Here is a 23189-nt window from a genome sequence, read left to right as displayed (position 1 = left end):
CAGGGGAAATGTATGATGAATTTGAGGTATCTTGTTGCTCCAAAAAGTAGTAAGAACCTTTTTAAAAATGTTAATAACAAAAGAGACATATACAGAAGGTACAGAAAACAAGCTTTGTCCTAATAAAATTGGCACCACTTGAATAAGAGGGTGATGAAAGACAGTGGAAGGTGGAGTCTTCTGGTTTGAAGGAGGCTGAGCAGACATAATGATTGTGTGACAGATAGAATCCTAAACAGGGACAGAGTGTAAAAGTATGCTTTTAGCTTCAATGGTTTGATTTGCTTTTAGTGACCAAGCAAACTGACTCAGAGGGAAATTAGCTTCCCCAGTCCCACACAACTTATAATGGGTAGAACCAAGATCCAAGGTGAGGGACTACCAGTTTAGGGGGCGACTTTCCATAGAAAGCAGTGATTCTCTATTCCTGGGTGAGATGTCAGAGGAACCAGGAGTCAGCTGCTCATAGTCCTCAGGCTACTCACCATGTCAACACAGGTGAGCTAGAAGTAACTGCTGGTTACTTTGTAGTTATCAAGGACTCCTGGCAATGTAGTAGACCAGATGCACTTATGCATTCTGCAAACATCTACAGACAACACAAAAGCCTCTTTCTTAAGCACAGATAAAAATCCCTAGGGTGGGAAATATTTGATTTCTTATTAACCTGCTATTCTGTTATCTTAAGAAAAGGTGATATCCTGTGACTTTCAAAAGGTCATGTGATTGCCATCCCAGTGATCTATAAATGGATTGTTCAGGCTATACCACATTTAGGCTGATTTGAGTTTTATTCTGTTTCTTCTGACCCTCCAATTTTTTGAGTGCTATTGAAGCTTTTCATGCATAAAGCTGTTTTTATTGAAAAAATAATAATTCATATGTATCTGGATTGAACAACTCTGAAGAAACTATTGTGTTTACCTGAGGCCAATAAAATAATTTGCTTCCCAGTAAATGTCATTATAAAAACAACTAATGTGTCAATACCAAAATCAATTGGAAAAGGATCTACTATGGAATTAGGTTTCTCTTGTAAAACATAGTTTAAAAAGAGGGCATTCACTCTACTTCCCTTCTTATGAGGATTCTTTCCATTTGAATGTAAAAATGATGGCATGTTTGCAAGCCCTAAGCTTAACATGTATCAAACTTAATGATTTTCAAGATTGAAAGATTGAATTTCAATTTAAATGTATGGACTATTTACTATAAAAAACATACTATCTGACTAGAAAATAGATCGAGAGCATGTTTGTGTATTCTTTGCATGTCATGGAAGGAATTGCAAAGGTATGCCTTTGAAATTATGTAAAATTTAAAATATACAAGCAGAAAATGACTGGCTTTTTTGATCTATTGTTTTCAGTGTTTGAGTAGTTCTGCCCTTGAGCCAAAATGCATTAATATTTTGGCTCTTCCCTCTGCAAAGTGTGGCTGAACGATTGTTCATTATTGTTGAATTTCAATATGATTGCAAATTAAATGATGCAAAACCCAACAAAACAAAATGCACAAAAGACCAATTAACATGTTATCTCAGTAAGTACATAGAAGAATGAGAGAACATGCTGTTCTATACTATAGCATACAATTAAGATGTAATCATAAATCAGGAAACATTATAACTTGTTTAGTTGCACAGGTGGCTTTTAGAAAGATTGATTTGTTCTTCTTGCCCCCTTGAGAGGAGAGTTCATAGTTATGCCTATAATTTGAAGTAGAATAATTTCTCAAACTTTCCACAGGATTGGAGAAGTTCAGTACAAACAGTATTGAAAGATTAATGTGTGCAAAACACTCATCTCCTTGCCTGTTACCATTCCAGATGCTCTATATGATGTCATTACCGTGGGAGCCCCAGCCGCCCATTTTCAGGGATTTAAGAATGGTGGCCTTCGAAAACTGCTCCATAAATTTGAAACGGAAAGAAGGAAGTAAGTAATGACAGCAGGGAAACACATATTCTGTTATTGAAATTATCTTCTCTTTGAACAATACCATAGACAAGGTTAGTATAACAAAGATTGGTCTACCATAATAAATGGTTCTGAACATCTCCAACCAAAACTTAAATTTGTTGAATTTCTCCAAACTACTTCAGAATAAATTGTAAAGAAAATGTTGGAATGGACTATTTGCTGAGCATGCTGTGTTGGCCTAACATTTTCTCAGAAGCAGTCCTACCAAAAGGTGTCAGTCATGTTTCAGTTGTAGTTGGTTTCATAATACTATTAGAAAATATTAAATAGCAAGCCCTCAATTTTATAAAAGCTTGTTCATGTTTTTCCTAAATAACATTTGTTTTCAATGGTACTCAGAAGTGTAGCAAGTATCTGATTTTGACATAATGCTATTAATTTACCTTTAGTCCTTATGTAAGCATAAAGGAGGAGAAGACAGGTTTCTGCCCATGGGCTCTACTGAAGAGAAGTGTTCCTGATGACCACCTTCTGTGCCATCCACTGGGATGGACATGACATTTTGTGATACCTCCAAAGTGGACATGAGGAATTAAACATGAAATATAAAAGGCAACTATGATAAATGCAGTAGACATTTTTATATAGAGAATCCCAGGCTCAGGAGACAGTTGCAATGTGGAGTTAAATATGTCTATAAAGCTATTTGATGCTGGTCAGGGTCAAAGTGGGCCCTGGAAATGTGCAATCAAAAGAAATCAAAACCCCAGTTAAGCATACATCTGTTCAGAAGGTGAAAATAAGAATATTTATAGTCCATGTGTTCACTTGGAACATTGAGTATCTACTTGTACAAGAATCCATAGTGTACCTAGGTTTTATGTGGGAGCTATGGATTTCTAAACCAAAATAGTAACAAATTCTTTACTTGCAGCATTAGGTTAGAAAGGGAAAGTTACCAATATGACATGTATTTTGCTGTCTTGACTGTTTTTTTCCTAATTTCATCAGGAAGGCTAGAGTCTACCAGAACTTTCACTAAATGAGATTAGTGCTCAAATGCACAATGCTTTCAGTAAGATAAAAAGGTACCATGAGAAAACTAAATACCATTTTTAAGTTCACTAAGAAAAAGCAAGCCTGCAAGAGAAGTTATTTCTTCTTATTTGAGAGAAAGATGAGAGAAATAGGGAGGGAGAGAAAGAGCGAGAGAGAGCGAGAGAGAGGGTGTCAGAACCTCTAGCTGCTGCAAACATACTCCAGATGTGTGCACCACCTTGTGCATCTGGCTTACATGGGTCCTAAGCAATTGAGCCTGGGTCCTTGGGATTTGCAGACAAGTGCCTTAACTGCTAAGCCATCTCTCCAACCTAAATATTTTAATTTCTTGCAGTTTCTCTATGAATTTGGAATAAATTTCAGAACTACTGGCTCACAAATGGCCCTAGTGTCAAATGTCTGCCTAGTGGTTACTCTACTCATGTTCCACTCCAGGACCCACTTCAGATACTCAGGAATATTAGCTTCCCCTAAAATTTCAATCAGAAGATGAAAAAATAATAAAAATCTTAAGGATGATGAAAAAAATTCTGCTGATAGAAATGCTGTAGGCTGTACTTGAGCCTTCAAAAATCACAGCATGTGATAAATGTTGGAGGTGGGGTGGGGGTTCTTCAGGGAATAAAACAACGTCTTAGTTAATACCTGCTTCTATAACAAAAAAATACCAGTGTAAGGAAATTATAAACAGTATTACTGCTCACAATTCAAATGGCTGAAAAAGGCTAAAAATCTAGGATTAAATTTTTTTTAAAAAATTATTTACTTATTTATTTGAGAGCGACAGACACAGAGAGAAAGACAGATAGAGGGAGAGAGAGAGAATGGGCACGCCAAGGCTTCCAGCCTCTGCAAAAGAACTCCAGACGCGTGCGCCCCCTTGTGCATCTGGCTAACGTGGGACCTGGGGAACCGAGCCTCGAACCGGGGTCCTTAGGCATCACAGGCAAGCGCTTAACCGCTACGCCATCTCTCCAGCCCTAAAATTTATTTTTGTACAAAGAAATGAAAGTAGATATTTCATTCTTGTTTTCTATCATGAATAACAGACATTTTATACAAAAGAAAATTAGATTAGCAAATGAGCTGTCTATATTCTATAGTGTAATCACAAACATTTGTTCTACATTCACAGTTAAATTTTGCAATATTTCTGCTACAACGTCAAAAATTTTAAGTTACATAGGATTATTAATTATTGAAATACATAAAATATGTGATATAAATACAATGTTTTTTTCATTTTCAAATAACATATGTATTTGTGTTTATTTGGAAGGCATAACAAATGCGCCAAAGCTAATTTGCTTAAAAATATTGATCACAGGGTCAGTCACTGAAATTCATTGCCTATTCCCTTTCAAGTGAATTTTTTTTTTTTTTGATTTTCCTTTCAGAAAAAGTATGTTCTTCCCATCACATTTTTTCAAACAGTATAATGCAATCACATAGCACAATTTATTTAAGGCCTAATTGAAAAATTCTATCAATACCTTTACTATTTTTTTAACTGTGTGATTGCTAACAGAGCACAACTTTTTAAAAGATGACATAGTTTAAAAAAAAAGAAGAGGAAGAAATAGTTTAATTTTTTGTTGATTAGAAAGTGAATCCATAATGGTATGTTTTCTTCTCCCATCCCCATGGGCTGGTTCCCTGTTGTCTTCTTGTAGCTTCCAGTTCAGTTTATATTTCAGTTTATATTTAACCAGATTCAAAAAATTTCCATCAAACCTATATATAACTTTTCTTCTTTAAAATGACTTACCTACTTTTATAGGGCTCTTTGTCTATCGTGCAGAATCTTCAAGAAGATTTGTCTCTTATGAATAGCTTCAGACAGGGAGAGATGTGTTACAAGGGCTTGACCATACTGTGCAAAGTGAATGACATGACTTGCAAAGCACTGAAGTGGGTATGGGTCTTATGAATGAAGGACGTTGGCTAATTTTCATGTGATCCTAATAAATTTATTTATTTATTTATTTATTCATTTATTTATGAGACACACGGAGAGAGGCAGATAGATAGAATGGACACTCCAGGGCCTCTAGCCACTGCAAATGAACTCCAGACACATTCACCACCTTGTGCATTTTGTGGCTTACATGGGTACTGGGGAATCAAACCTGGGTTCTTAGGCTTTTCAGACAAGCACTTTAATCATTATGCCAACTCTCCATTCCCTAATAAATTTAATATGCTTCTTTTCCCTTCCTGAGTCTCTTGTTAGTTGTACTCAAAGATAAGCTTTGTTTGTAGCATACAAATTCAAAGATTAAAGGAGCATATGTAATTGGAACTCTAACCTTTTCAGGCTGCTTTCCTAGAATAAATAAGCTTTTATACATGGTGTGGTGGTTTGATTCAAATGTGCCCCAAAAATATAGGTGTTCTGAATGCTAAGTTCCAAGCTGATGGAGATTTGGGAATTAATTCCTCCTGGAGGCAGTGTATTGTTGGGGCAGGCTTATGGGTATGATAGCCAGTGTCCTCTTGGCAGTGTTGGGCACACTCTCTTGTTACTATTGTCTACTTTATGCTGGCCAGGGGGTGATGTCCACCCTGTGCTCATGCCATCATTTCTCCTGTTGTCATTGAGCTTCCTCTTGAGTCTGTAAGCTGAAATAAACCATTTTTCCCTGAAGCAACTCTTGGTCAGTTGATTAATGCCAGCAAAGTGAACCTGACTGCAATAGTAATTTTGGTACTGAGGAGTGGTGTCATTTGCTGCTAGACACCTGACTATGTGGCTTTGACGTTTTGGAGCTGACTTTCAAGAAGAATGTGAAAGGATTTGAAACATTGGCCTAAAAGATGCCTTGCAGTGCTATAAGTACAGCTTGTTGGACTCTTCTGGTCAAACTCAGATCTGAATGCAGGAAGAAGTATGGATTGTGAGGTTTGGCTTATGAGGGTGAGAAAGAACTTTACTTTGACTGGGCTAGAAGTAGTCTGTGTGAGAGGCTTGTTGTTATGCCCCTGTCCTGAGAATGTGTGCAGGTTTGCTTTGCGCAGTAATAGACTGGTGTGAACAGAGGGATATGGCACAGAAATGGAATCTTTGGGCTGAAGCTTCTGCCCATTCACCTGCAATTATATGAGAGAATACAACCTTTGAGATTGGGCCAACTGACCTGCACTGGGGCAACAGGAAAAATGTAGACTCTTTTGAATGGTCCTGAGTGCTCAAGGAGTGTCCTGTCCTTCAAAGTCTACTTTATCCCCCCCCCCCCAATTAACAAATTGCCACCCTACCTGGTATTATGGAGCGTAAGAAATGCAGGAAAGAGAGGGTCATTGAATTTGCAACACAGTCTTTTGTTTTGGAACTGGTCATGTGCAGTGTGAAGCAGGTTTGCTGGATGCCTGCATGGAGACCTGATGGAGCTATGAGGATGAACCATGGCTTGCAGTGCAGACCTAGTAGAGATTCCAGGACCATGAGATGGCTGCTAAGAAAAGCTGCCAGCCCCGATGAAGTTTTCCAGGACAGTGAGTAGCCTAACTGGAGGGGTGGAATTGGAACACCAGAGACTTGTTGTTGGTTAGAATTGTCAGTCTGAGAGATTTGTCACAGACTAGAGTTGTTGGACTTGGAGCTACAGAGTTTGATGTTTGTCCTGTTTAAATCTTGCCTTGGTTGCATATTTCTTTGCTATGCTCAATGCCTTCTTTTGCAGTGTGAATGTTTATTCTGTGCTATTATGGGATTTGGGGGGATTTTCTTTTTTTAGTATTATGGCTCAGTTAAATGACTTTGGATTATGGGGATGTTTGAACATCATTAAGATAGATAAAACTATGGGGACTTTTAAAGTTGGAATGAATGCTTTGCATCTTACATCATGAATGTTTATCAGTTTATGGGGGCCAGAGGCAGAATGTGGTAGTTTGATTCAGTTGTTCCCCATAAATTTAGGTATTCTGAATGCTAGAGTACCTGTTCATGGAGATTAGGGAATTAACACCTCTAGGAGGTGGTGTATTTTTGGGGCAGGCTTATGGGTATTATAGCCAGTGTCTTCTTGCCAGTGTTGGGCACATTCTCTTGTTGCTATTGTCTACCTTGTTTCACCAGGTGGTGATGTCCACCCTCTGCTCATGCCATCATTTCCCCCTGCCATTATGGAGCTTTCCTTCAATTTGATAGGCCAAAATAGACCTTTTTTTTTTTTTTTCCAAAATGCCGCTCGGGGTCAGGTTATATCTGCCAGTAATGTGAACCTGACTACAACACGTGGCTAGATGGTTTTCTTTCCAGCATGTAAAAACAAGGTGAGCTTTGAAACAGTTGTTCCTTATAGTTCAAAAACACAATTCATTAGGAGCATTGATTTTGACTTTTCTGAAATTCATTTTTGTGGCTCTTAATGTAGAGCAATGGGAAGCTTGCATACCATTTACAACTAATAGACTACACTCTCTGCATAAATTTGATCCTGACCCACACTTACTGTCTTTGTGACATGAGTCCATGTCCTGTTTAACTTGCTTTTTCTTCTTTTTCCATCATTATTATTATTACTATAAGGTATTTTCACAGTGTATGTACAGCCATGTTGGTGTCAATGTTAGCCCTCTCCCTGCCCTCTCTCCTCCACAGGTACCCTCCTCATTGGGGAATGTGGGTTGTGCATTTTTTGGAATTATTATTGCTAAGGTTGCATTGAAATTTGGGTAAATACTTATACCTGCCTCTGGCACATAGTGAAGGCATGTCAAAATTAGGTAATACTTATGTAAAATATATAAATAATTTTGTATTCATTAAAAGAGTATTTTAATAATTTCCCAACTCAAGATATATAGATTTAGTCTTTCTAAAAGTTGAATTGGTGGCTGGAGAGATGGCTTAGTGGTTAAGGTGCTTGACTATGAAGTGTTTGATTCCCCAGATCACATGTAAGCCAGATGTATAAACATGTGCAACAACCCACATATGCAGAAGGTGGCATATGATTCTGGAGTTTGATTACAGTGAGTGGAGGCCCTGGCATGCCAATTCTCTCTCTCTGTCTCCCTCTCTCTCTCTCTCTCTCTCTCTCTCTCTCTCTCTCTCTCTCTCTCCCTCTCTCTGTCATTCTCTTACTCTTACTCTTATTGTCTCTCATCAAACAGGTCAGTCTATTGGGCTTGCCTCAAAAAAGAAAGTTGAATTGGACTTCATTGATTGGATGTAGCATAATCATCTAATAAACTACTGGTTTAGATTGTGGCTAATTTTTCACATAGCCATTTTATTTGCAAAATACACCCTTATTATTCATACACACATACACACACCTATTGTTTCTTCTGGACATATTCCTGTAGAGGATTCTAGGTGAGCAATAGCTAAATCTCTCTCTCCTTAATATAAATGAAACATTTATTAAAATGACTCTGGAAAGCTTTCTTAAATTTTTTTGGTCATATTTATTAGAGAGAGATAATATGGGTGTGCCTGGATGTCTTGCCCCTGCACACAAACTCTGGATTCATGCTATGTGCTCCACATTGTTCCTCTGCTTTACATGGGTATTAGGGAATGAAACCAAGGCCACAGGGTATGCAAGCAAGTGCAATGCTGAGCCACCTTCTCAGCTCAAATATGGAAATTCTTAACAACTTTACTTCATCTTGGTATTTTTTAAAAGATGAAATGCCGTTTCTACTTTGTTATTTCTCTGGATGTCATCGACATTAATAACAACTTGTGGGCTGAGATAATCTAATCCACAGAAAACTCTCTTCTAGGTATTTAATGCAAAAATCTCTTAAACACAATCCTTCTTCCCAGCCTGGCTTTCATCCAATTCCATCCTTTTTTCCTCATTTTGACTTGAGTGGCATTTCTGAAAGGCAAATATAATATTATGACTTGATAATTTTGAACAATTTTGCTACTTCTTTAGCTATATCTTGCTGGAAGCATAAACTCCAAGGTACTTAATGTACATTAGTCACCCCTTCTTCTCATGGGGTGTGTCACAAAACCTATGAATACCTGGAACCACAGACAGTTCTATAGATCTTCTGCTTTCTTCTGTATACACAAACTTTAGGGTGAAGTTGAGCTTATGACTTGGAACAGAGAGATATCCATAACATAAGTACTAATAAGAGAGAATAGCAGAAGTAATATGCTGTAATAAAACTACCCATGTCTTCATTCATAGTTACTGGGACTCTTACTAGGGAAAGTCATGTGTGCTTGTCCACCAGCACTGAGGTATCTTGACAGGGAAACTGATAAGCAGGATGGCTACTAAGACACATAGGCATCTAGGTATTGACCAGGCCTGCTGTAGGGCAGAGCAGGGTACTATGAGATTCCATCCCACTGCTAAGAATGGCATGCCCAATTTATTCCTTGTTATTTCCAGGATTTTCCATTTGGACTATAGTTTGTCACAAAGATCTGAAACCTTAGAAAGTAAAACTACAGATAAGGGGACAGCTTTGTTGGCTTTCTTCTTTCTAGGACCGAATGTTTAACATAAATAACATAAAGGGATAAGAAACGTTTTAGATCCTGATGTCAGTCTGTCTTCCTTGGCTTCATTGCTTCAGTTTCCATGGTGAGGCACAACTTCATGGGGGCAGGAATATGTAATGAAAGAGACTTTACACTTCACTGGGGAGAGAAAGCAGAGAGTGAGGAAAGAAGTCAAGATCGGCTTTGATGTTCAAAGTTAAGCCTCCAGTGTCCTATTTTCTTTGCCTAGACTTCACTTTCTGAGATTTCAGGAAGGTCAAAAAATAGAGCCATTAGCTAAGGACCAATGACTCAACATATTCCCCTGTTGGGGTATGTTTGACGTTCAAATCCTCACTTGGGTTTCTGTATTCATGCATAGTCTGGCTCTGTCTTTCTTTTTCAGCTTCATATCTCACCATCTTACACTTCAACCCTTCCCTCTTAGCTGTCCTCCACAGGAAGCTGGCCTCACTTCTTCATTAGTTACCACAGTTCTCAGCTTAAAATGTGGGACTGCCTGGACGTCGGCTCCAATTCCGTGGCATGTTTGCTTCAAGCCTCCAGGGTAAAATATGTATCTGGATGGAACTTGTTCTGAAAACATAGACTTTGCTGTCTCGTTTATCCCAGTGTCCCCAGAAACTAGTTTGATATGTGGTTGACACATGAACACCAAGTATATGAGAGGAGGGAAAGAACAAAGTGAAATGATTGCTTGCCATGAGATTAGAGGGCAAAGCAAATCACTGTCTCTCTGAAGAGACTGATGTGGCTGCGCTAGGTAGGAGACATGTAGACCCATCTGTGGAATTGGAGCTATCAACAAACAGACATTTTTGTAAAATGCGTGGTTGGCTTGGAATGCAGCTTTGTGGCAGGTATTGGAGTATTACTGTTGCTTGCACCTCACCGGGAAGGGAGCATATACTGTCATATATTCTGAAAGAAGGAAGGTGACAATTTATATGAAATCAACATAATTATCACCTGACTCATCATTACTAAGGTATGGTGATTTTAATATTAACAATTTGGTGGCATGCATCCAGTAAACTAACCAATAGCTTGGAATATCCAGATTGGAGCAGGAAGCACTGGATAAACTGTGTAATACTTCAGAATTTTGAGAAATGAAGCTATTACTTTAAAATAATTTTATTTTATTTTTATTTATTTATTAGAGAGAAAGAAAAAGAATGGGCACTCCAGGGCCTCTAGCCATTGCGACCAAACACCATAAACATGTGCTACCCATGTGCATCTAGTTTACATGGGCACTGGGGTATTGAACCTGGGTTTTTAGGCTTCTTAGGCAAGCTACAACCACTAAGCCATCTTGTCAGCACACAGTTGTTACTTTAAAGCACAAAACTTGTTCAGTTATAAATGACATTATATACACATCCCTAGAATTTATGATGTCCAACTTGGCAAAGATAACAGTGTCCTAAAAAAGCAAAGCACATGACTAGTTTGAACTGTGAGATTTCAAAGGACCCCTGAGCTTCTCATTCTTGGGTTTCCAGAGCTCCCTCTAGAGAGGGCATATTTCTTTTGATATATTCCTGCATGGTTATAAATTATATTAATAATTTGAAAATGTCTTATTAAGTAAATAAATCATACTCAGGGAAATAATTTGGATTTTATTACATAATTAGACATTTTGATTAAGCACATATTTAGTTATGACTGGATTTGAATACTTATATGCAGAAACACATGGAAGAGAGGGAAAGGAGGGATAGAGGAGAAGAGAAGGTGAGTAAGAAAGGGACCAAAGATAAAGGTAATCCACAGTAAGGTTATTACTTAAAATTATAACTTTATATCTAAAGCACATTATGGGATAAAACATTGCCTTTTGATTATTTAAAAGGATTAACTATGAAACAACTTTCACCATTGAAGGATTTGGATTCTGTCAACTGAAGAAAGACCTGCTCTCAGGACATAGAATGCCATCCTGACTTGCATGCTTTGGACCCAAGGAAGAACTTTTCTCTTCAGGTTAAATACCAAGTGAATTCTAGACTATTTTGATAGCTCCCTATTAGTCTTGCTACTTAACTTTCTTCATTTAAAAGTCAGAAAACAGCAAAAAAACTAGTCTATACCTAAATGCCCTGAAATCTTTGTACTTTTCAGATCTAAAACTTATCTAGAGAGATCCCCGTTTTTATAAAATTATAAGGAAAGTACAAATTTTTAAAATGTTATACAAGGGGCTAGAGAGATATCTCAGTGGTTAAGGTACTTGCCTGCAAAGCCTAAGGACCTGGATTTGATTCCCCAGTACCCAGGTAAAGCCAGATGCACAAGGCAATGTATGCATCTGGAGTTTGTGTGCAGTAGCTAGAGTCCCTGGCATGCTCATTACCCTACTTCTCTCTCTGCCTATTTCTCTCTCTTGCAAATAAATAAATAAATATTTGATGCCATTTATTTTTATTTTACTTATTTTTTCATAATATTTTACAAATTATAAAATATGTTATAAAATATTTTTATTATTTATTTTTATTTTATGTCATGGGAAAAACATATGTCAAAATTATCTAAAATAAGATAAGCAGTATTATTGCAAAATCTATTAAGTGGGGCTTTGTCAAAAACAGACAAGATCTTCCACCAGCCATGAGCTAGCAGAAGAGATTGCACAAAGATGGAAATTACAGGATTGTCTGGATTTTGTGTGTTGTTAGAGTGGGAGATGAGAACCCAGAGGTAGGAGAGAATGCGCCATATGTCTTCCCTGGAACCCTGCACAGTGAGCCCCAGGATGGCGGGATCTTTCCCTGTACCTTGCAATAAACTCCAATACAATACAGCACCCTTGTCAAGTTCGATGTGCAACACAAAATTTATCCCAAATAAGTGAGTGATATTAGCTTCTGAGCTATTGATACATATCAAAGAGAAAAAAAGGTATAGGTGGTCCATCAACTCCATATGGACCTTGATGAGAGGGCAATATAATATAAAATAAATGATTTTATCTGTGTTGTTAAAACATGTGAACTGGCTTCTGGTTAGGGTTAGTGATTTGTACTTTGTATAGTAGTAAAAATAGAAGAAAAGTGAAAGCACTTCTAAGACACAGTCTCATTTTTTCTATCTACATCCCTCCAAAATATACCCCAGGGAATCTATTTTTTTAGGTATATAACCTCATTAAAATAAGACAAAGCTTTCAAAGATGTTCATATATTGTAGTTCATAGCAATAAAATATTAGAAACTTATTGGATAAATAGACTATTACTAGTCACCAAAGTAGAACATTATGCATTAAATTCAGTTGATATGTAGATTTTGACATATATAAAATATATAAGCTACATATATAAATAATATATATATATGTATATATAAATATATAAGCTAAAACTAAAAGAAAACATGAAATTATCATAATCATATCAGAATCATAACTCTAAACATTGACTACATTAGAAAAGTCAATAACTTTGTTGAATAGTACAGATAGTTCTCTTTCTTTATAGAGTTTTGTCTTCTATCTCTTCTTGTTTAATTTCATAATAAGAGAAATGCTTTGGTTAAAAAAAAATCCTTTGCTACATCTTTTTCCAGCAAACATGAAAACTTGGTAAGATGGAGAAAAAAAACCTCTAAACTGTTAAAGTATGTACCAGACAGAGGTGGAATGTGACATCCTGCACACTCCTCCATGGGAGGGTCAGCACCAGCAGGGTGGTGGGGCCACTCCCTTTGCAACTACGCATATTCTTAGAAAGGAGAGTCCAAGTGTGTGAGACCCGCTGAGGAGAGCTCCCACAAACATGTTTCCTCCTTTTTCATCTCTCACACTGACAGCCCTGATGTGGCGTTTACCGAACAGGCCCTCATTACTTTTCTGTATCTCTGGTCTTTAATTCTCCTCAGCTCAAGGACAACAGTCAGTAAATATTTGTTAAAAGTACTATCTGATCATTCCCAAATTCTTTCTTCAGCCTAACCTCTGTTATCAACTGGGATCACAGTCTTGTCTAATGAACATTTCTTAAATTAAAAGACAAGAAATCCAATCTTATTTTCATATGTGTAAGCTGTCCTGACTACAGTATGATTAAGTGGAAGATGTTAAGGTGTTTCCCATATTAGTTATAGCTATATCATTTTCCTCAACACATTTTCTGACAAATTTAAAAGGCTTATTACTGTAGCCAAGAGATGGTTAAACAAAATTAAGGGGACAAACTGTGTGATTATGAAGATATGAGTTTAAATCCTTTTTCTATCTTAAATGCCAGTTGTGTGAGCCAGGTTAAGTTAAGAGCTTTATTTTCCATTGTTGCATTTTCTTTTTCCTGGAGACTTGCCAATATAGAATGATATAGTCCCTGAAAATCATTTAGTATGACTCTCATAGAATGGACCCAGATATTACGTATTATAGGGATACAGAAGCAGATTTGGGTTATTATTGTTCATTGTACAATATAAATTGTTTGCTTTAAAAATATTTGTAAAAATAACTTAATATTTAAAATTGAAAAAGGAACTGGCTCATGAATGTGCCTTCAGCTTCCTTGTACCTCTGAGTTGTGGTATCTTAGGCTGTGAACATTAGCTTTTCTGTTTTTGTTTTTCGAGGTAGGGTCTTGCTCTAGCCAAGGCTGACCTGGAATTCACTACATATTCTCAGAGTATTCTTATTCTTATTCTCAGAGTATTCATATTCTTGAGTGCTGGGATTAAAGGTGTGCACCACAACACCCAGCAACATTAGCTTTTTAAAGGAGATATTTATTGTACTGTAATTTGACCTAAAACTTGATGTCTCATTGGTGTGGAATTCACCAGTTTATTTTTAGTGAATTTAGAGTCTCATAATCATCACAACTGGGTTTTTAGAAATAAAATCCAAGTTTTAAGAAATTAACTCTTATGCCTGGTTGCAGTCAAGGAAACATTTACATATGCACAACATTCTGGAAGGCTTCCTGGGTTTGCCTGCACCCCGTCACTTGATCCAGCACAGCAGTAGATGAGGTGGCAACTTGGCTGGTGGCATCGTGTTGAGTTTATAAGGAATTCAGGGGTCCTGGTTTGGATATTTCCTCACATCTAGGTAAGAAGTTAAGTGTGAAAATACCCAAAGCCAAACTAGATCAAATTAAAACTGAGCTGACCTTTAAAAGGTGGTAAAGGAATTCACAGTAAGCAAATTAAGAGACAAATGAGAACAGGGCATGGAATTCAATAAAAAAACAAGTTAGACTTTGTACCTTGAAAAGTCATATAATTGTACCTAGAATTTGTTATATTACTGAAGAATAGACTGAGGCTATACATACATGCATATATCCATATAACACACACACACAAGTATTCACTGGGTCAGAAATTATAGACAAGGATTTAAAAATTAAGAGTGAGATAGTGGAAGTAACTGTGATCATGGCTAACAAACACAGTTCCTCTGGGGAGAAGTGGAACAGAAATGAATGTGTTCTTTCCACTGAATTGATATCATTTGTCACAGAGAAAATGGTAGAATCAAGCTTTAATCAAAACACTGATTCTAAAGCTTCCATGATTACAAGAGGATATTTTCCTAACAAAAATAGTTAGAAAAATAAACATCAATTTAAATGTAGATCATCTAACTTTCTCAATTATATAAGTGAAGTTTCTAGGGAGTAAACAGAACAGATGTTTTTCTTTTTGTTTTTTTCCTCTATGTCTTACATCTAGCAGACAATACAAAGAATGTATGGATGGAAGCAAAGAGGTATCATTTTACCTTCCACAATTTCATGAAGCAGGTTGTTACATGCTGTGAAGTCAGAAAGGTATATTTAAGTGCTCTAAGGTGTAAATTTTCATTTGTTATCCACATGGTTTTCTTCTCAGTTACAACTGAGCACGTTTCTTTGAGTGTCTCTGGATTCAGAAGTCTAGTTTTTACAACTAGTGTTTGATTTGGGGGCAGAAGAAGAAGTAGAAATTATCCTTAGAGTAATTTTTTTTTTTTTTTGATTCAACTCTGCCACAGATGTAGACAGACAACTCCAGAGCATATTTTCTTTTTCTTAAATTCATTAACTTCCATCCTCTTTTCCTTTTCCCTCCCTCCTTTATTTGTTCCTTCCCATTCTCAACTTACCTATGCATCACCTCTCATCCCCTTTTCCATATCTCCATTCCCTAAGACAGTATCCTGTTGGATTAGGATTAAGATTAGACAGTATCCTGTTGGATTAGGATTAAGATTAGGATTGACAATATTTAGAAAGGGTAGGGAACAGACAGGTGGCAATTGAGTCCCAGGAGGTAGACTTAATAAGAAACTGTATCAGTTGCTTTTCATTTGGGGGGTGGGCAGCATCCCAAGCAGCAGCAGCTTATGGAATCAAGGGCTTTGTTTTCAGCCTCCCATTTCAAGGCCAAGTCTATCATGGTGTGGGTAACATGGAAGGAGCAGACCGCTAGTGTCATATCATCACTTCAGCAGGAAAAAAGTAGAGATAATTGCATGAGGAACCTACCTATAACACCTCTATGCCTTCCCAGAGATTCACTTCCTCCATCAAGAATCTACCTCCCAAGCCTTCCAGAACAGCACCCCCAAGTGAGGATTAAGTATTTAGATGCACAAGTCTGCAGGAGACATTTTACCACCATGAAAGCTAAGAAAGAACCTTTTTATTTCCCCTGCTGTATCCCTGCTTCCTTTGTCCTTCCAGTACTGAGCATGTGACAAAAAAAAAAAAAAAAAAGAAAAAAAGAAAAAAAAATTCTATGTCTTAAAGTGTTACTTATCATTATATAGATAAGTATAAAGAGAGAGGTGACGAGACCAGTTTGTGGGTTGTTGAAACAGCCATGACAGCAGGAAGTGGTGTTGGTTTGTACTAGGATGTTCATAGTGAACCAGAAAAGAAGCAATAGGATTCAGGGCCAGGCGTGGTGGCACATGACTTTAATCCAAGCACTTGGGAGACAGAGGTAGGAGGATCACTGTGAGTTCAAGGCCACCCTGAGACTACAGAGTGAATTCCAGAACTAGAACTAGAGTGATGCCCTGCCTCGAAAAACCAAAAATAAATAAATGAATAAATAAGTAAGTAAGTAATAGGAATCAGGGTTTATTTTGAAGGAAAAGGGAAGTTTTTGAAAAGTTGGGTAAAAGGTAAGAAAGAAAAAAATTTGGTGTCATTATGAAAGAAGTTAGGGACCAGTACATCAGAGCTTGTTGTTGAGAATGGGTAGCTATTGACTGCTCACTCACCATGTTAAGTTACAGATCTCATGTTGAAAGCCTAGATTCAGATGGAGTACAAGGCAGAGGTCCACTGAGGACTCATGGCCACAGATACTGTATAATTAAAAATTTAGTGAGCTCACTTAGGAGAGACATATGGATAAAAATAAGACTGAATTTCAAAGAATGAATCCTAGACCAGAGTGGCACTGGAAGACGAAGCAATAGGCAAGGCCAACATTACTAAAGAAGGCATGTATGAATTTTTGCTTTAATTGTCCTTAGGTTAGCAATGGGAGCTTATGAGTGTGCTATTTTACTGTGTGCTTTCTCTCTCTTGGCATCTCTGAAATAGAACACTGCTAGTTACCACCCATATACACATATGTTAGCACATTGCATATATTTGGCCTTAATTTGTGTTAAATATTATCAGTTAAACTATTCAAATAAGTATTTATCCCAGGATTCAAGTATAGGTGAATACTCTCATTCATTTTCTATTTACTAGCAAAATAATGTGAAGGTAATTGAATTTTCCTCATCTGCAATTTGTTTTCATGACCTATATTTTTTTTTGTGTGGGCAAGGAAACATTTCTCTTTCCCCTGATTTTATCTGATTCATAGTTGATTCAATGTTTGGATTCACCTTAAATCTCAAACCACTGTAAAATGGCGTTTAGTTATACTCTTTCTCAAGGTCATTGAATTGTGGTCTTAACTTTCCCTTTAAGAAGCTATCTCTGTTAAAATATATGCCATATTTAAAGAGTAAGGCACTGAATAGGTGGATAAATCTTATGTATACTTAAATTTATTTTGTGGGTACTGATATTTTTCCATATCATACAATGTCATCCTAGACATGAACATTGGTATTTATAGTGGAAAATCAATCTTTCAGCCTTACTATATAAGATGACAAGTATTAAACACATCATACAGGAACCAATGCCTTCTACATAACTGCTCCAAAGACTTTAGGGAGCCACAGGAGGAACAGCTAGGGTTATTTCTCATGCTTTTGACTGGTTAGAATATGCAGGCCAGTAAGGACAGCATTGGGAGGAAAGAGACGGAAAGATAGTGGAAAATGTTAGAAGGATAAACCTTGGTAGTGAGGAGAAGAGCACCAGAGCAACTTTTGCAGAGTATGAAGGACTAGAAGACTAGTTTTGTAAAAGATATGAAAGACCAATAATCACTTAAGAGGGACTATTATCAATAATTGTGGAGTGTGATCCAGGATTTAGAGGTCATCACAGAGTCAGCACATTGGCAGGAGGTGTGTCTCAAGATGCTTAGCCATTCCCATGAATCAGCATATCTTGAAGACTTATTATACATGCAGAACATACCAGAGCAGAATCTCTTGGCTTTGCAACAAAATCCTTGTCTTTTAAAATAAACATGTAAGCCCTGTCCTTGATCCTTGGTTCACTTTATGCCTGCTAAAATTTGAACACCATTCATCTAGTATAGAGAAAAGAGAATATGAGAATAATTTCTTAGAAATGTATATATTAGAATCAAGGGGAGAATTCTAAGAACATTGTACAGAGCAAGAGACAGGTGGGAAATAAAATGCAAGTAGATAATGTTAACCAATCAAATAATGGGAAACTTCTAAGAAAGAATAACCCCAGTAAAGAAGAAAGGTAATAGAGGCAGAGATCAGAAAGAAAGACAGTATGTACTTAGAAAGAGGGGTAATGTGAACAGAACATGGAGGAGCTCATAGCCTTGAATACTTTAGCTTTCTAAGAAATAATCCATAGGCGGAGACTGCACTTATATACTCATAGGGCCACAACAGGAAGTAGATTTTGGTAACAGAAAATCAGCTCAGTGAAGACGATCACAATGCTGCTAGCACACACTGCTTTCTCTTTTGGGTCTGCAGAGCAGGGGTCCCTCTATTTTCTGCCAGAGTACAAGATACCAAACATCACTCCTACTTTCGTGACAAGTCAGTATATTTGGTAGTCGCTTTCTTTGCAAAAGCAACATGAAATTGTTTGATTTACAAAATACTGGTGTCAAGGAGTAGATTATTATTTTTGTCTTGAAGACTTGTGTCCTAACTACAAAATGAAAGAGAAATAGACAAGCTTTCACTGAAGACTACTATTTTCTTTCTTCTCATTGCAGTGGCTTTTGTTAATTTTCTTTATTTTACTTTTTTTGCTTTAATTAGTTTTGAAATATAAAATAAATACTCAAGGTGTGATTTAACTTTTGACATTTAGCAGTCTGCAAGTAAGAAATGATAGTATCACAGAACAGTAATGTGTATTCTCATGCCCCATACTCTTCCTTGTGTTTCTGAGTATTTCCTGCATATAAGAACAATTTTCTTAATTATTCTGAAAAAATAGATAAAATGCAAGTTATTTATTACCTATTTATAAAATAATGATGATAGATTTTTTTTTGGGGGGGGAGACCTGAGGTGGGCACGAGATTAGAAACATGGGTGGTGTAAATCAAAGTACTTTATTACCATCCTCAAATTTAGGGTGGTGCTGTGGCTTTGGAACCAGGGAATAGGAGGTGAGGAAGAGAGCTGGTATACATATATATGATGTTGTAAGTTGGATTCATGTGCATGTGGTGGATTTTCTGTTTGGAAATCAGTCCAGCGATCTTTAGCAGGAGAGAGGACCTACCTAACATACCTAGGGAGAGGACATGGGTTGTGGGCAGTCATACTACAGGCTGAGGGAGGATAGAGGTTGGAGAGAAAATGGGATAGAGGAATGGAAGAGGGAGACAGAGAAGGCACAGACTTGAGTGGGGAAATTAGGGGCAAACAGACGTTTGCAAGCTGAGGGGAGATCAGGAGAAAATATGCACCTGTGGTAAAGTGGGGGTCAATCAGGAGGAAAAGAGGCTACAGCTGGAAAGGAAGGGAATCTTATGCTCCTTGGGGCCTAGGAGGGGCAGCCAGTAGGGGTTGGCTAGTGGAGGTACAAGCTCAAGGAGCCAGATTGTCTGGTCCCTGCCTGGGTCACGGAGGTAGGGAGACTTGGCCACTTCTTTGAAGAAATATCCCAGTATGGAAGGTGGAGAGAACTCTGAGACTTACAAACAGCATTTCTTAAAATACTTCCAGAACTTCCTTTAAAAATTCAAAAAGAAGAAGAGGGAAAAAATGCCTCCTAGATATTATTTTTTTCCCAAGATAACTTCTAGTTTTTCAAAATGTATGGGGCAGCACAAGCACATGTGTATTCACCCACTCAGGGCACATGCTACAGAACAAAGAACAATATACCAAAACCAGCTGGGTGAACCAATGAGTCAGGTGAGGGGTTGCTTACAGGAGGAATTGGTGACTCAAGGGCAGCTGCTTCGGCAGAGAGTCCACCCCAGCATAGGGGATGAGTCCCAGAAGCTGTGTGTCTGGATCTCACTGCACAATCTGGTAGCAGCTGGGCTGGTTGCAGAGCGTTTTCCTTAGCAGTTGTTCTTTCCCTTTCTACAGCTGTAGGAGAGGTGGGTCTTGTAATCTTTTCTCCAGACTTGTCCACTGCCTGAGTCTCTTCAGCTTCCTTCCTCTCCCCCAAGAGAGAATGCTTCAATTTGGAGGAAACTGCTACATAACACAAAACAAAATGAATTTGGGCAGTTTTAATAATTTACCTGGTAATTGTAAAAGAAATATTTGTTTGATATTCAATATAGGCTGTAACACATTGTGATAAATATTGCTTTGATAGGTACAAAGGGATGTAAGATAGTTTGTGCCAGCCCTATAAACTGGTGCCCTTGCTCCTCTCCTCTGCCAGGTGTTGCCAATTTAGTCCTTTCCCTTCAGGAATGCTGTGCCTGCTTTGTGGTTCCTAATAGAGCTGGTCACATTCCTTTGCATCAGTGGATTTCTCCTCCTATATGTTCTTAATCAGTTCTTAGATGAAGACTGTGAAAGCCAACAATTCTTCAGTTAATAATCAAATTGCGGTTTCTTTTTTTTTTTTAAGCCAGGTGTAGTGGCACATGTTTTTTTTTTTTTTAACTTTTAAAAAAAAATTTATTTATTTATTCGAGAGTGACAGACACAGAGAGAAATAGGCAGAGAGAGAGAGGGAATGGACACGCCAGGGCCTCCAGCCACTGCAAACGAACTCCAGACGTGTGTGCCCCCTTGTGCATCTGGCTAACGTGGGTCCTGGGGAATGGAGCCTCGAACTAGGGTTTAGGCTTCACAGGCAAGCGCTTAACTGCTAAGCCATCTCTCCTGCCCAAATTGCGGTTTCTTAACACACCATATTTATGGCCAACAAGAGTAGTGGTAAAGTCACATCATGGACTTTCTGTACTGTAAATTTGTCTTCTGTTCATAACAGAAAACTGCCCATTTGTCCACTTGGCATGAAGAATATTTTCTCTCCACTGTCCCTGCCCTTGTCCAGTATCATGGAGGGAATATATAGTTCACTAAATACTTGCATTCTTATAGGCTCTTCATGCAAATGAACTCTAATATTACCTACTTCATAGATTGGCTTGGATAATTATCTATGCATTCATGGTGAGGAAGGTCAAAGATTCCCAAGTATCACCCAGCCTAGTAAGTGTCAAGCAAGGATTTATGAGATTAATTTGAATAGAAATATGCCTCCATACTACACTATTTAGCCTGGAGTTCAGTAGTGACTCATTAGTACTAGTAACACATGTAAGTTTTCTCTGATGGTTGAACAGGAACTGGATTTATTTCACCTAGCTTTAAGTTTACATAACATTTCTCAGGATATCCCAGTTCTTATTTGTTCAGTAAGAACTATTTGTAGTTCTGTCTCTCATTAACCATCAGGTACTAAGAGCTGAAAATTCTTTCTGCTTTTTTTTTTTTTCTTTTTGGGTATAACTTGATGCTATCTTTGTTTTTCAGCACTGGATACCAGTTTATTTACTATTCACCTGAAAACACAGCAAAAGCAAAAGAAGTTCTCAGCAACATAAATCAACTAGAACCTCTTGTAGCGAACCATGCAGACCTACTGCTTAATTCTGCAAGCCAGCACTCTGCAGACAGCTTGAAGAATTCGTTAAAGATGCTTTCAGAAAAAGTAAGATCCTAGGAGGGAAACAAAATCTCCCTTCCCCATCGGTGGTGTCTTCTGCGTACATTGCCTTTCAAGATATGGGTAATGTAAAAAAGACTAGGTTAAAAGGAAGCTTCAGATAGTGCCACTAGATTGAACCTACCTCATTCTCTTTGTAGGTCTCACTAAACATGTTATGTTTTCTTTTAAGTAAGACATAAAGCCTGTAATTGGTTAGTATATGTTTCCTTTTTCTTCTGGCTGTTTTAATTTCTTTTGATTATAGCTTTATTAATTAAATTAACAACCTAATTTTTATGCATAGAAAGTTATGCAATTTTATGAAAGTCATTTAATTTGAAGCAGAATTTATTTTGATGTTGATTTCCACTAGTGACTGGGGGGGGGTTCTTTTGCCTTCTACAATATTATCTATTGTGAGAAGTTTCTTAATGCATTTAAAAATATTGGTCAATGTTTCACCAATGGTGACTGAATTAATGAATGTGCAACAAACAGAAGCCATCAGGCTTTAGACAGATGCTCAGTATCCACTTGTATAGCTAATGAGAGTGGCCTTGTGACAGAGAGAACTGCTGATCACAGAGAACCAACCATAGAAGACTGAGTGAGGCAGGTTCCAGCATAATTGTCTGTGTAAAAACAGATGTTTTGGAGTTTAGTACCATTGAGCTCACCTATCACATCTATGTCTTGTAATTTATCTTGGGATACTTGAATAAAATGCCAAAAATACCTGACCAAGATGAATGCCTTTATATAATTCTCGAATAAATCAACAGTGTAGTTCTTTACATCACTGGACAAGTTATCTATAGGATAGAGACATTTATAATTTTTCTTCAGCTATAGTAAATGGCAAGAATGCCTGAACTTATTTAACATTCAAGTAAAATTGTTCATTTTCATATTCTTTCTCAAAATAGAAGACTAGCATGTACTTTCATTAAAAATTAGCTAATTTCTACTAAGAAAGTCAAATGATTTTTCTAAAAAATGAAAAAGGGAAAAACATCAAACTCAAGATTTCCAACTCCTAGAAAGCCAGTGTCCTTCCTTGAGTGTAGATGTGTCTATCTTGACCAGGGAGGAAAATATACACTACAATTTCACAAGTACCTGCTGTATGTCAAGGCAAGCAGCTTCAGGCCTTAAGCAAATTTATACAATCTTTATAATTGTTGAGTACTTCTTACCAAAAGAAAAACACTAAAGCTCTTAAATGAAAGCAAGATACAAAGTCATGATGCTTGAGTGAAACCCAGACATCAGACAAAAGTCAAGGTTCAGTGCCATAATATTAATATAAGCACTTATTTTTATTTTTTTGCCATTTCCTTAGGTACTGTTGCAAAAAATCTTTTTATTCGATATATTCTTTTTTTAAATTTTTTTATTGACAGCTCCCATAATTGTAGACAATAATCCATTGTAATTCCCT

At 37.3% G+C, this 23189-nt stretch overlaps 1 protein-coding gene across 1 annotated transcript in view; it reads left to right on the top strand.

The window, feature by feature from the left end:
- Positions 1–23189, top strand: part of Inpp4b (inositol polyphosphate-4-phosphatase type II B) — a 507192-nt gene that overhangs the window by 326972 nt on the left and 157031 nt on the right. Inside the window, exons 14-15 of the mRNA XM_004655836.3 lie at positions 1829–1937; positions 21574–21751. Coding sequence (XP_004655893.2) covers positions 1829–1937; positions 21574–21751 — 287 coding nt within the window. The remainder of the gene's footprint in view (positions 1–1828; positions 1938–21573; positions 21752–23189) is intronic.

The sequence above is a fragment of the Jaculus jaculus genome, chromosome 12 (assembly GCF_020740685.1).
Source record: "Jaculus jaculus isolate mJacJac1 chromosome 12, mJacJac1.mat.Y.cur, whole genome shotgun sequence".
Classification (NCBI taxonomy): Eukaryota; Metazoa; Chordata; class Mammalia; order Rodentia; family Dipodidae; genus Jaculus; species Jaculus jaculus.
This window is presented reverse-complemented; position numbering and strand designations above follow the sequence as displayed.